Consider the following 15,280-nt stretch of genomic DNA (forward strand, 5'->3'; position numbering starts at 1 on the left):
TCAAACTGATTTTTTTTACATGAGATCACTTAAATTTCCAAAATGAGCTATTTCTAAAAACAATATATAGAACATTCAATAAAGAGAAAAGCTCATTCATACAATCGAAATAGAAACCAGAACATTATGCCATAGAAAGAGAGTAAAGCATTGAAATTAAACTGGTAAAGCAAGACTAAATGCTTCTACCTCTTGAGAATACATATAATACGGGCAACTGACAAGTCGTTTGGCATATAAGTAACTTCATAAAGTTCAACTTTGCAATCTAATATTAAATCCTAAGAACTAGACTCATAAGCCTTAGGGTGAGAACTCCACACAAAGGCTACAAAAGAAATTAATTGTCTGCAACTCCAAACGAAAGAAGGTTTTTCTTGTAAACTACCATTTGGCAACAATAATTTTCTACTCTAACACCAATCTCCTCAATCACCCCGGTAGTCAAGTCTAAACAAGCTAGTTCATAATTTGGTGTTCTGAAGAATATATTGCCCTCTTTCCAAGCTCCGGTAGGATTTGGAATGCAAGCCAAAAAAGGTTCAGTAGAATGTTGAATGGGAAAAGGATCAACATTGAAGAGTCTAACCCAGGATTCCTTAACACCAAGCTCACCCAAAATTGATACATGGAAAGACATGTCCTTTACATCCTTTAATATCACAGCAACAGACCCATTTAACACTTGCACGCTAAAACCAAAATCATCATACATGCCTTCTAAAGGAAAAGGTGTAATAAAATACACCTCGTTGCTCAAGTCAAAGGAGACCAAGTTGAATTTCATTTTACTATTTGCTTGCGCACACCAATGACAAATCCCATTCAAGTACGCATCATTATCAGCAACCAGGAGACGAGCTGGCATGTCAAAATCAATTTTCCTCTAGGAATCACTTTTAAGACTATAAATCTCCCAGAAAGGCTCTTGCTTCACAACATCCCAAGGGGTAATATTAAATGTAATCATATCCACATGTTGAATGACTTTATAGTCATTCCTAACATGATCATAACCGAACCCATGTAGCTTAATCTCACTCCTAACCTTAGGTGGAAGCTCAGCAATACCGGAAGGAATGACCTTAACTTGATCAATCTCTGGGTTCCACAATAGTATTTTTAGCACCATAATGATCAATGCCACATATACAAAGAATTCCATTAACAGAAGAACCTAAAATATGAATAATAGTTCGCTGTATATTGTTAAAATTAAATGGAGGTGGCAAATTAAATCTGACTCGATTCTGAAACTTGTCACCAGAAAGAAAATAAAGTTTCCAATAATCATCAGAACGGAGATACTGGTTAAGAATGAGACAAGCATCATCATAGAGTGGATGAGATTTGGAAATGAGATTGTCGCGGAACATTTTGAAGAAATTAGGGTTTTCAAGTAACAATGACCATGATTTGCGAACACAGTAAAAGCTCTTAATAGACTTGACAGGAAGCTTAGAGAGAATGAAGAAAGCGATGTCATCGGAAATATAGTTACCACTACTAACCTGTTTCATCTTCTCCTTAGATGTTGATGGAGCCATTGATAGATGGAAGGAGCTCTCGAACACTTCTCATGAAAGCTGAAAAGGTTTTTTTTTTCTTCTTTTGTAGTGAAAGCGAAAAATAGTTTACCATCTCCATTTTACATCATTTTGTCATTTTGTTAGTAATAAAAAACTTTTTATTGGTTTTATTTTGTATTAACAATGTACTTCCTCCGTTTATAATCAAAACATAACTATTCAGATTCAATGAATATCTAATGTATCTAACCAATATGCAGATCGAATACATTACATATTCAATGAATCGAAAAAGCTGCGTTTTTTTTTATAAACGTAATTGGAGAGAGTATTTATAAGGAAAACGAGTTTTGATGATTTAAAGTTCAATAAGATGTAAGTAAATTTTAAATAAGAATTGTTCCATCCGGTCATTGAACTTAAATTCTTTTGAATAATTCGTCATTGGTGCAATTCATTAACCTTTTGAGTCTTTCAATTGTTGGTTTTTTTTAACGATTTTTTTTTGTCAAGTTGTTTGGTTGTTTTAATATCCTTTTAAATAACATAAGATGAATTGCAAAAATTAAATGAGAGTTTAAATGAAAAACATAGCGAATTTTGATTGAGTTTAATTAAGTGTATAATTATTTTATACGTGTATTAAACGATGTGTTGTATCATCAATTAATAAATATAAAGAAAAAAAAGCATAAAGCTGTCATTTTGATTTTGGATATAATTTGGACACAAAGGATACATTTTTGTTACATAATCTTGACAATATTATGAACATAAGCCGACCATAGACAACAAAGAAACAGTAAACTTTATGAGAGCGAAAACATTGTGTGATTAAAAATCAAAATTCATTATATCTTTAGGGAGGAAATTCACAATTGTAAAAGTGTTTTTTAAGGCTACATATTACATGCACCTTTCACTTGTCTGCGCTTTCCCAACGAGTGAGGGTCGATAAACGTGTTAGGGAGTATCATTTTCTTGGCAGCCGGAGCAGGAAGGCTTGAACATGTCGTCTTTGAAGCCTCAAGGATTTTAAATACTAAACAGTACTTGGTTTTGAACAAGAGATTTGTGATATGAAATATGTATGGATAAGTTTGTCGCACATTATTGTGAAATCGTTGATCATCTGTTGTATAATATTTGCTTACAAGCCTAAACCTCTCCCTTATTTGTTTTGCTATAAGAGGTTAAGAAGAAAGAGGATGAATAAGTGCAGTCTTATTGTCTTTGCTGCCACTTTAGAATAGGGAAGCATGTGTATTTGGTTTTCATTTTGGAACTGGTGTTCTGTAATGGACTCTTAACTTCGTATTTTCCTTCCATTTCAGCTGGGATGAAATTTAACATTTGTGAGGTATCACTAAACAGAATCACTGAAAGCGAGAATGAATGTGCTTGAGGAGTATCTTTGAATGAACTAATCAAATATTATTTCAAATGCATGTTTTTTTCGACTCTAAGGCGGTGATGATGAGTTGATGACAGACAACTGTGATGAAAAATTGCATTAACATATGACTTTGACAGAGACCAACTCCTAAGGCACTTCAAAAGTAGCAAGGACTATGTTGTTCAATCGCGACGATGACAGATTGTACATACAGATTGGAAAAATGTTTAGGTGTTGTGGGGGCAGGCTACTACTGAAAAAAAGATATGAGATAAGACATTGCAAAAACAGGTTCGTAAAGAGACGGCTACCCGGAAGATAAGAGGTTACCAGCTTTGGAGATATTTACTGCACGTGCAGAAACCTTTGTTTTTTTTATGAATGCAGAAACCTTTGTATGATATAGCACTGCTGAAAAAAAAAAATTACTATGACATGCAGCCGTGCTAGAAAATATTTGAGCAGTTCAAAGAATTTTCTCAAGATATTGATTAAACTAGTTATCGCAACCCCTTGATAGCAAAGTGAAGCAAAGTTGGAAGCCAAGTTCAATTCAAAATAGAAATATAAACATTTACATGAAAAATTGCTGATATACTCATGTTAAATCTTTATTGTCTTTGCAAAGTATTCAGATGATTTTCTTTTTTTTGGTAGTGAAGTATTCGGATGATTAGGCTAAGAGGGGAGTTGGTTATTATCTTTGCAAATTTAAACAGGGAACATTACAAATTATCAAAATATCAAAATCTCTCATTCCTAAGGCACAAACATGTTGTTGGCCCTTTTGTCTCATGTGCCATTAAAATAACAAAACTTTGATAAATGATTTTGTTCATTTACTTGTGTTTAAAAGTATCATCCATATTTTGTTTGTTCATTTCTTATATCAATAAAGCTCCAACAATAACCATTATTAGAATATCTCTGTTATTTTCTCCTTTTGGGTGATTTTTTATGGTGGTGGGATAAGACGCTGCAACCATTGTGGCTTTCTGAAATTCATTAAAAATATGATTGGCCTCGTCATCATTGTTCCGGAACGAAGGAACCGATAATATTTCCTCCACCGCCAGAGGCTGTGCTGCATAAGAGATTCCTGTTAATGTAGTGAGGGACAGATAGTTTAGTTCTTTTGGGTAAAAAATGGACTGCGAAAAAATCAGATACATGCAAACTTCCAAGTCATTCGGGTGATTCTGTAGAATATAACAACTAGATTAAGCATTCAATGAAATAACTATTAAATGATAACAGCTGCTATTGGTTTCCCTCACTACGTACTTACCATCCCTCTATCTTTTTCGTGTGAAAAATGTCGCACTATTCCTCTCTCATATGTTATGAGTTTTGGGAGGTTCAATGTAGATGTGTTGACACTTTCAATTCAATTTTCAATTTTACTTACAGCATACATATTTCCTATGAACTTTGAAGCATTAAAAAGGCGTCTTAAAACAATCAGTAAAGTACTGATTTAAGAAGACATATCAGATGATAAATCCAGCTAACAGCCATATAGTTGGAAATAACAAAGGCCTCATTCAACAGCTTATTTCGTGGCTTAAAATATTGATAGCATATATTGTCGCAATTGTACCTGTTCTTTTTAAAGTAAGTCATCAGAGTTCAGACATTGTTAGATGGGACTCAACCTATCAACAATTTTACTAATCATTTATCATTCGATAGTTTCCTCAAATATTTGTCACCTCGGTGCAATGGAATAAGTTCACCGTAAAGCAATAATACTAGATATGGATGGGAGCATAATTGGAACAGCAAAGACAATTACTTTATTAGTAAACTCAAAGTACTTTGTCAAATATTTGAACCTTTTCAAACTGATGTGAACAATTTGCTGATGCATAATCCTTTCTTTTATACACGTAAACTAGGAGATATAAAGCTAAATTGTAATTACTATGTCTCCAATTACTATTTCTGATGAGAAGTTTTACTTAAGGTTATTGCTGAATGTTCACAAGTTACCTAAAGTCTAAATCCCTATGCCACAATATTAAACATAATTAGGGTAAATCACATGGCAATCTAATTGCATGTGGATTTGAATTTGGACATAATATATTTCTATATTGGAAAACAAAATGGATTTATAATTAACACAAGTACAATCTATGAGAAGAAGTAATTAAATGTGACATCTCCAAAGAATTCTATATATGTCTTGTAATATCCCGTTAAATTCTAAATAGACTGCAGTATCAGTCGGGCATGTTAAAAAAAAAAAAAAAAAAGAATTATTATTATGACAGGTTAATTATATAACGAGGGATATATACGGTATTATCTCGTACATTATTTCAAAGGACAACGAGGAATAGATAACCGAGTAGTGTTAGTTAAGAGAACGATTGAGAATTAGAAGGCTGCTGTATTTTGCGCTTAAAACTTTAACGACTTTTATCGGTTAAACAATGTTTAGAAGAATGTAAAAGAAGGGCAAAATGGTAACTTTCCCCTAAGTGGTGTATATAAGACAAATTATATGGATTTTCACAAGCTTCTACAACTTTCTCGCACTAAAATTCAGAGTTTTTTTTTTTCTCTCCTCTCCCTCTAGAAAATTCGGCCACCATCCTCCTAAGCCCTAACTCCATCAAATTTCACAAATTCACCATGAGATCATGAAAAATGCTCTAATGGATTCTTTGTAGAGCTCTAACCAAGAAGCAAGCTTCATAAACATTTATTCTCCCTCCAATTTATCTTAGCCGCCCTCTCCTCCATCCTTTAGAACTATGGGGTTCAAGTTTTGAAGTAGAAACTCAAAGTTGGAAGCAAGGAGAAGTGTCAAGATTGAGGTAAGGGCTTTTAGTAGCATTAGTATTGTTGTTGTTGCTGTTTGGAATGAAAAGCTAGAAGCTAGAAGCTAAAAGCCATAAGTTGTTCCAAAAGCTTCCATAATCGATTTTTTGAAGTTAACATGTAAGGATTGCTGTAAAAATGGGTTAGGATCTGTTTATACATGTATTATTTGACTCTGGAAAATTTGAATTGAAATTGAACTGTTTAGAGGTCATAAGTTGTTAGTTAAGCTGTTTTGAGAAAAATGCCTTAAATGACTAAGTTGTGAATTTAAAATGCTGTATAAGTGGTTCATAAGTCAGATTATACATATTGGAACTTCTGTATTAAGTATTGGGTCGAAATTAATTTGATAGAAGTCATAAGTTACTAGTTAAGCTGTTTGGATAAGAGCTTAAGTTTGAATTTGAACTGTTTCAGATATTATTTTGTGATGAACAGCTTAGGAGAAATATGGTAAGCTGGTATATGAGTAATGATAAAATTATAAGCTGTTCTAGTAATGACAAAAGTGCTTAAATTGTAATTAAGCTGTTTTGGAAGTGCTTAAATGGCCAAACAATGAACTTCTGGGGCAGGGACTGAAATGAAATTTTTTGTATATGCTGGTTCATTAAGTAAGAGTATATCACAAATGGGTTGAGTTTAGAATAGATGGCGATCCTAGGTTCCTTGAGATTGCCTACAACCTAGGATAGGTGGAACTCACCGAGACATTTCGTCTCACCCCAATCCCTTTTATTTTTTGTTCAGATATTCAGGTTATTGGACGACATAATGGTTCGTGATGAATAAGCAGAAGTCGCTGGACCATACAAAGTTCACGTCAGTGGTCTTATTTCAGAGGAAATTTTTATAATTGTAATTTTAAAGTATCCAATGCCAAGTTTAACACACGTACTAGATATCTTAGGAAATGTCTAGTAGGGGTGTTACAAGTCTTATACTATCGAACATGTGTTAATTATGATTTATGAAACAGCAGTGCTATATGTCCAGAATTACAACTTAGCGAATTTACCGCGAAGAATTTCCCACATTAGATTATCCTGGGGATATAAAAGAAGGTTCAGCTACAGTAAGCAGTAAATGGAATACTATTCGGGATAAACTCACGTTAAATATTGTCATGAACAACGTTTTCTTTTCTTTTGGTAGTAACGGTGTTTCGTTGCGGCTGTGACAGCATTTCCTCGTGATCTTTTTTCACTCTATAATAAAATCGGGGGAAACGGTAACGGCAACTACCAATACCTTGCTGTCGCGCTCATTCTCGTCGAGGGACCTTTTTTTAAAAAACCTTTATCAGGACCATATGATGCTTAAGAGCCAAACAGGAAAATGACACAAGAGTTCAATTTTCTAGCGAACCCCATTGAAGAGAAATCTAGATTATTGGATCACCATTTCCAAAGCATCACCATCGCTATGATTTGCTAAAAATATGTTAATTATCCTAAATTAGAATTTTCGTTACTATAAAACACTCCAACACCTATGAAACCAAACACACTCCCGTCAAACCAAGGAACCCTAATTTAAAAAAATGAATTCTTCAACAATTTGTTCCATGTTCCTTGGTTTGATCCTAATTTCTCAATCACCATTTGCATCAAATGCAAGACTTCTTGGTTTAGGAGGAGGAGGAGGACCATTAGTTTCCTTAATTTGCGCTGCTTCATCCAACAAGGTAGAATGTAGCAATGTTCTATCGAGCCCACAAATAGCGCAAGCCAAGGATAACAAACAACTCTCAATAGCTGTCGTTGAAATCGCCATAAAAAAATCTGTCGAAGGACAAGCTTTTCTTAAAGGATTGGCACAAAAAAATCCAAAACTTGAAACATGTGCAGGTTTTGCTTATGATGGAGTAGTAGGGTCTTTCAAAAGTTGCTTGGGTGAAATCACTGAGGATCCTCAAACTGCTAGTTATGATTGCAAAGTTGCTGTTGATGGACCTACTCAATGTGATAGAGTAATGGCTGATGAGCATATTGTTAACCCTGCTATTACTGCTCTTAACAAGCAAATCGCATTCCTTAGTGAACTTGCATCCAAAGCCGTTGATAAACTTTAAATTGCATTCCTTGTATGGTTGTGTTATTTTGGGTATACTTAACCCAAAATGAGAAGAAGATTGTGATGGTTAATCTTGGTTTGGATATAATTTTAATTTTAGGGTCTTCTCCTTAATTTGGTGTGATGATATATATGGAGGGAGAGTCATTTAATAAACTAAATTAATAGCAATTTGTTGCTATTCTACCGTGTTCGGATATTTATTGTTGAGTAATTTTATTTCTTTCTCTTCGTAAGAATTATATTTTATTGCATATTAATAAAACATGACATATAAAATGTAGATTAGAAGCATTTCACATAGCAAGGATTCAATCCACATAAACTAGCATTTACAAAAAACATAGCAAATTATGGGTAAGAGAAATTGTTGTCTCTAAAATGAGTCCAAATTTTTATTGGATCCTTTTTTAAACTCAAATTTGTCCCTAGACTTGAACAAACTCTATGCTCTACGGGTTAAATTAAAGAGTCTATTCATAAGACGATACTGAGTTGATCTGAAGGATAATTGAAACAAAATTGTAAGGAGACCATTCAAAAATATGACTAAAAGTTGAAAATGAAAATATTTAATTCTTTTATAGTATTTTATCCAACCCTAACTTATCCTTAATTTTTTGCTAGACCAATTCTTTAGACCATAACTCATCTTTAAACTTGAACAGATAGATTATAAAGGATACAGATTGATTCAATAGAATTTGATGATTATTTAATTTTTGAGGGGGGAGTGGATGATTATTTCATTGATTGGTACCATCATTAGGATGATATATGCTATCTTCAACAAATAAGGAATGAAACTGTGTACAATAAATCAGAGATAGCACCGTACAGATTCAGAGAGAAAATGAAAATTAAATTAAAAGGAAAAGAGGTTGGTGTATTTAAAGGATATACGCTGAAAATATAAAAAAAATCAAGAGAATTTAAATCTCAAATGAAATCGTCTATGAGATGACAGCTAACAATACAAATTTAATGTAGATTTGATCCAATAATGTAGATTTGATTTTGGAGATTTGGGTAAATTTTTCAAATCCAATATATATTGTGATAATATTCACAAAATTGAAAGTACATTAATCGTAAGTATTCTTTTATCATTCATTAGAAAAACACTAAAAAAAAAATTAAAAAATTTATCTACTTTTTCCTTTAATCTCATCCTTCTAAAACGACCCCCTCCCTTTCCTTCCAAACTCCCAAACAAATTTATGTTGTTGTTTCCTACATGGGCGATTTTACCCCCTAGCTAGTCCGGGCACGCGCCCGGGCTCAACCCATACTTTCTTTGTATCGTTACAAGAAATTTGACTTTTAGTGACAGCCAAAATCCGTCACTATAGGGCAAATTTCCGTAGCTAAATCTGTCTGTCATTGTCAAATGATTGTCACTGCATGTTTTCCACCTTTACCTACGGAAAAAGAAAAACATAGGTAATTTTAAGGAGACCATTTTAAAAACATTATGGACCTCTAACCTACGATTTCGGCTGTGACTAAAACTTATCGTTGTTTTATTTTTCCCAGGCTCCAAAAAATTTCTGGCTCCGCCACTATTTCCTATGATTCTAAACAATTTGTTGATTTTTTTTAATGTATGAATTGGTGACTTGTCCTAAACAATTTGTTGATTTTTCTTTTTAATGTAAGAATCGGTGACTTGTCCTGGGACAAACCCGGCCATGTCTTTGTATTGTTCCGTCCTTGTTGGTCCTGAACCTCATCAAGTTTGATCGGGTTTATGGACGAGTTTGAGTCTAAAAACTAGCCCTGTCTAATGTGAGGATTGTCCTCGGATCACACGAAACCCGATCTAACCCGTCCTTTGTACACTATATTACTTGACTAAAAAAATAATAATATTAATCACCTAAAAAAACTTCTAATTGCTTAAAAATATTTTATTAAATTATTTTTAAAATCTACTAGTTTTTTTTTTTTTTTTAGAAAAAAAAAATAGAAAAATTAAAAAATTGACTTGCTTTCCAAGACAACCCACCCGATTTACTTATCTATACCTATTAATAAAGACAACCCACACGTCCTCTACAAACACTCATTAATTCTACAAATTTTTTTTCCATTAACATGTTCTTTCCATTTATATTCTTGATCTTCCACACGCCTTCTCACTCAAATAAGACATCCTTAAGTTGAAAGCAATAGTTTCTATAAAAAGTTGAGAATACAACATTTGTGATTTACTGAAGCCAATTGTCAAGTTCACTAATTAATTGGTGCAGATTTTCTTTTCAAATTTGTTTCTTATATTCACCAAAGTTTGTTACCGTTTGAGGCATGAAAGAGGAAAACAAAACATCTTTTTTAAAGTGCAATTGCACGGTTAGTGCAAGTGACTGTTTGTATATGACAATGCCATTCATGATTATCACACAAAAAAACATGTTATAGAAAAAAACATGCCATTTAACTTGCATTTCTGGCACTATTGTCATTCCTTCATATAAGTTACTCCAATTGATGCATCTTCTTATAATTTGCACTTCTGATTACCAGTCACTATTTTGTATCTTTTTCAGATTGTAGATGCCCTCAAATTAACAATCCAGAAAGCAAAGAGGAAAAAATACATCTTCCAAACACAAAAGAAAGGGGGAAAAGAGAAAGAAAACAGTACGAAAGTAGGGGATATGGAGGTCACCCTCTAATGGTGGCTTCAACGTAGACTATACTCTCTTGGCAATCACACCAATGATGGAAGGATAAAGGTTGTGCAAAAAACCTAGAAAGTGATTTATTTATAGTTTTCATTGCATGTTACAAAGTTTTAACAAAAGCACATTCACTTTGTTTTGAAAACATAGATTGTTTTCTTCTAAATTTTTGAGATTTTTTTTAGTTAATTTCTACTCTTAATTTTAAGTGTTCGGTAGCGGTGCTTAAAAGGTAAAATGCAAAAATTAATAGATGCATTTCTTCCTCTATCGTTTTGCATTTTACTCTTAACCAAATTTTTTCTACTATCTTTTCATTCCATTATTAACTTCTTTCTCTGCTTTCATGTTTCTTTGTTATTCTTTTATCATTAATCGGCTTTTATTCTTTATTTCATTTTGTTTTTTTTACTACTTCTTACTTATATGTTTTCATCTTCCACATGGTGTGAACCTAAAGAAGGCGTAAAGAAAAGGACTGCATTTTTGTGGTAGCGGTGGTGACTAAGTTGTAGGGATAAACATAATACTTTAGCAGTTTATACTTTTTCTCTTAATTAATTGACCGGTTTCATTGAAGCAAAAAACATTGAGCGGCTTCATTATTTTTTGTCAAGATAAAAAATCAGACGAGGAGAGCAGGGAGATGACAATTGCAATGCAATTTATCATATTTGCAACTTTTTAAATGCAAGTCTTATTTTCTATTTCATTGAACCAATGATCATGGTTCAAGGTTATCTTTTCTTCTTTCAGGGAGTAGATGAGTCTCACAAGGAAGGAGTTAATGTACTCTTCAATTGTATGGTTTGATTTTTTCTATTTTCAAATTTACCTTTTGTTGCCACCAATTACTTCAACACGTTAAGAGAGTAACTGCAACATGCAACAGTATGAAGAAGAGAATATATACAATTGTTAAAGGCAAAAACAAACTTAACGGTAAAAAAGAGTTTCCAGCCAGTTTTAATTTTTAGTTTTTTTTAATAAACCGCACAACAAAGGAGGTTATCAGATTTAATCTTTACGCAACTGACCCACATAAAGAGATGAGGGAAAAGGATAGAAGGGGAGATGGAGCACCAGGCACGTCACCGGAGAAAGGTTGTTTGGTTGTCGGAAATGTGAAGAAGTAAAAGGAGGGGAGGGGAGTTTTGTCTACACGACAAAATATAAGAACAACAGGGGTGGTTGGAATTCCTTATATGCGGTATTCAACAATTCATATGCATGAACGGAAATACAATTTTAGTTTCGGTGCTTGAATGCAAAAATCAATGCAGGCACTTCTCAATTGGAATACAAACTTCGGTAACAATTCTAATTTATCTCTTCATCAATATTACATTTTCAATGGTTGTTTTAAATTGATATTTTTTTTTCTTAGGGTGCAGGGACCAGATTAGAAGTTCTAATCCCAAAAGAGATAAGGCGTCAAAGGAGAAACTCATACAAACATAATAGACAATAGTTGCAATTTAATTCTATGTGTGCATATATGGTTGGGTTTGTGTGTGTTGGTGACGGTTGAGAGTGTTGTAATTTCTACTATTTTCTTTGATTAATTCACTTCAAATGTACTGCACAAATGAGATTTTTTTTTTACTGTAAAGTAAATTATTTTCATTGGTTGGTTTCAATTGCAATTAGTTCATTACTCTTTGCTCCGAATGCAACTTTATTTATCTTAAATGTTGTTTCAGTTTCTTAACCCTTATATTTTTTTTGTTTCTTCTTTTCTTTTCAATTATGAGACTCATTTAAATCTCAGTGTCTCTCAGGCCTTTCTTTTTTCTCTATAACCCTTTTTAATTTTGTTTTTCAATCTCTATGCAGTTTTATTTTTCTATCATTAAGCATAATTGAACTCATACTAACATGGATTTGTACTTAACAGTCTAAGTTGACAAATAGGAAGGAATACAAAATGAAAATTTAGTTTATAATAAGCGAATGATGTAATTGAGATATCATTGATGGACTTCAGAAATTCCTCATGTCACATTTGACATTTTTGCTTTTGTGATTGAAATTTTTGTTTTTGTTAAAAAAAAAAATGATAATGGAATATACATCTTTCAAATTTTAATCGGAGATGAAAAATTGACATTTCATGATGTGCAAAATCCAATATAAAATTAAGGCCAAGCCTATGGACTCATTCTGACCTTTCAAATAAAGTGAAAATTTTTGTCAGATATTTAGGCGCCTATCACTTTCAATTGAAAGCTCTATGTTAGTTATTTAAATCTAAGTATGTTTCATACACGATTTCAAGTGGTCAACACAATAACACGATACAAGATGTTTGTATTATTCTTAGAAATAATATTTAAAAGTCACTATGCTTTGTAAATGATACTTACAAGTTTACATTCAAATTATGGAATCATCTTAAGAGCAAGTATATATATTATGCTTTTTTATCTTTAATATCCTATTTCCATCCCATATGTGGATGATTTATATGTTGAATATCTCCTATATCAAGTGGAAGGGATGAGAGATCGAGACGAGTGAAGGAGTTGAAGAAGAGAGCAGAAGAAGATCAAGTGGAACGAAAAAAGAAGATTTTGAAGTTATCGAAAAAATGGTGTTACATTATCGACAACAAAAATGGTGTCATTTTTTAAAGGTTTACATTAACAATAATCACTTTTTTATTCAAACGCTTAGCACAACCAAGAGAACTAAAATAATGAGTCGCATCCGTATTAATAATAGCGATGAATTGAGTGTTGTTAGTAAAACATAGGGTTAATAGGTCTTTACCCCTTGTAATATAGGCCATTTTTGGTTTTCCACCCTGTAAAATATTTGTTTTGATTTACCCCCTGTAATTTTTTTTTGTTTTGATTTACCCCCCCTAATAGTTCAGTCCCCCTTGCACTTCCAAGGAGATTTTCACTAAGAAATAATCACACAGATTACAACTGCTCAATACTACCTAGTATGAGACTTCACAAATGCTCAAGCATGCGCGCACGCAAGAGACTTCATATGCTCAAGCACTAAAGCAAGAGATTTCTAATCAAACAGAATTACACATAAAATTGTTTGAGTTTGAACACTTGATATACAATCAGTGGTGTTCACAATACAATGCAAGGAAAGACTCTAGACTTAAGAATTTCTAAGATATATCAAATCAGTGCAGAAATTCAAAGTGCTTATGTGAAACAATTTTGGCAGAGTTTGGGCGCTTTTAACTTGTTGTAATGTCTCTACTGATCTTCAAGTCTTCATTCCTTTATATAGTGGTGTGTAGAGAGACGTTGAGATCTTAAGCACGTCTAAAGAGTCGTTGAGAAACCTTTGATCAATACCAATGATCTTTTTCCTGATTTGGATGTTGTCCTATGAAAGATCAAGTTCAAATCCATTCCTATCTTGAAGGAACATTTCTGCAGGCAAAGTTGTTATCTTGTCTTGTAGCGTAGACACAAACAGAGTCGTGGAGGTAGTGGTTGTACACTTTGTACTTTGTCAACTCTTCAATGAAGGACAAGCACTCAGTGCTTTTCAAATGAACGTTGGCGCCTTCCTCTTTGTCTTTCGCTCTCTTAGACGAGTTTAAATCCAATAGACAACTCTTAGAGTCTTCAGGTTGAATCTTCTTATCAACTTGCAGATTCTGATGTTGTACAGCTTCTGAACAAATGGCTTCTGAAGGTCTTGCTTCTGATGACGTCATCAGATGCACTTTGGCTTCAGACGCACTTTAAACTTCAGATGCTTCTAGGTTTCTCTTGTTGATTCATTTCCTCTCTTTTGTTCTTCCAAGACCTATTAGTTGATCAACTTTGTCTATGGTCTTGTACACTTGAACAAATATTAGCAATATCCAATTGACAATTTTTAATACCTTGTTATCATCAAAACTCATTAAGGTTTATTGTAAAACACATTTTGTTCCAACATATCCATGTTAAAGAAGTGCATGAATTACATATCTTACATTTTTTTTTTATCAAGTTCGATCCTTCTCTTTTTGATCAAGTTTGATCATTCTTCTAATTCTAATAATTTTCTGCAAGATACATCAAGAAAAACTAAACCAACATTGATGTTGAAAAACATATTGTTTATGAGTTATATGCGTTAGCGCAGTAGAAAGAGCGGACAGACGGGCACGGGAGTGCCCGTCTAGACGCTAGTGTATATAACAACAGAACCAACAGTGTTAGACATTTGAGTTTTCATGAGAATTACCTCTAAAACAGATTTTGGAGCAAAACCTAATAAGTAATAACCTTCCTTGTACAAAAACATACATGGAAAAATATAAAAACAACAAAAAAAAATTAATCATTTTGCCAAGACAGAAACAGATTTGAGCAAATTACAATTGCTTAGACAAGTTGTAACTAAGCCCAAAATATTTTCTCAAGATAGTGATTAAAGTAGTTATCTCAACACCTTGATAGTAAAGTGAAGCTAAGTTGGAAGCCAACATTCAAATCAAAGAGGAATATAAAGATTTACATGAAAAATTGCTGATATACTAATGCTAAATCTTTATTTTTTAAGGAAAGTACTCGGATGATTAGTACAACGGGGTAGGAGGGGAGTTGGTTATAATCTTCTTTGAAAATTTTCATATTGTTACCTCAGTTACATATTCAACATTCCAAATTTACCACAATTTCATTCCTAAGGCACAAACATTTTCGTTGGCCCTTTTGTCTCATGAGCCATTAAAAGAACAAAATTTTGATGAATGACTTTGTTCATTTACTTGTGGTTAAACAATGGGAGCGATA

At 33.0% G+C, this 15,280-nt stretch overlaps 3 protein-coding genes across 4 annotated transcripts; 1 reads left to right on the forward strand and 2 right to left on the reverse strand.

Moving 5' to 3' along the window:
• Window positions 1-340: 340 nt before the first annotated feature.
• LOC112418652 (uncharacterized) lies at window positions 341-868 on the reverse strand. The gene has a single exon (XM_024775104.1). The coding sequence runs from the start codon at window positions 866-868 to the stop codon at window positions 341-343; it is 528 nt and encodes a 175-aa protein (XP_024630872.1).
• An 18-nt stretch (window positions 869-886) lies between these two features.
• On the reverse strand, window positions 887-1,547 carry LOC11410575 (putative F-box protein At3g16210). Its single transcript, XM_024775105.1, has 2 exons — window positions 1,245-1,547; window positions 887-1,177 (listed from the first exon to the last, which is right to left on the reverse strand). Exons 1-2 carry the CDS (start codon window positions 1,545-1,547, stop codon window positions 887-889), a joined length of 594 nt encoding a protein of 197 aa, XP_024630873.1.
• Window positions 1,548-5,429: 3,882 nt separating this feature from the next.
• On the forward strand, window positions 5,430-7,904 carry LOC11408541 (uncharacterized). 2 transcript variants are annotated; one of them, XM_024786106.2, is made up of 3 exons: window positions 5,430-5,750; window positions 6,175-6,210; window positions 6,508-7,904. In XM_024786106.2, the coding sequence occupies exon 3, from the start codon at window positions 7,301-7,303 to the stop codon at window positions 7,829-7,831; it is 531 nt and encodes a 176-aa protein (XP_024641874.1). In that variant the 5' UTR covers window positions 5,430-5,750; window positions 6,175-6,210; window positions 6,508-7,300; the 3' UTR covers window positions 7,832-7,904. The 2 variants fall into 2 exon arrangements, with proteins under 2 accessions (XP_024641874.1, XP_003592052.1); XM_003592004.4 differs by lacking the exon at window positions 6,175-6,210 and having other exon boundaries at window positions 5,433-5,750.
• Window positions 7,905-15,280: the final 7,376 nt, after the last annotated feature.

This window comes from Medicago truncatula, chromosome 1 (genome assembly GCF_003473485.1).
Source record: "Medicago truncatula cultivar Jemalong A17 chromosome 1, MtrunA17r5.0-ANR, whole genome shotgun sequence".
Taxonomy (NCBI): domain Eukaryota; kingdom Viridiplantae; phylum Streptophyta; class Magnoliopsida; order Fabales; family Fabaceae; genus Medicago; species Medicago truncatula.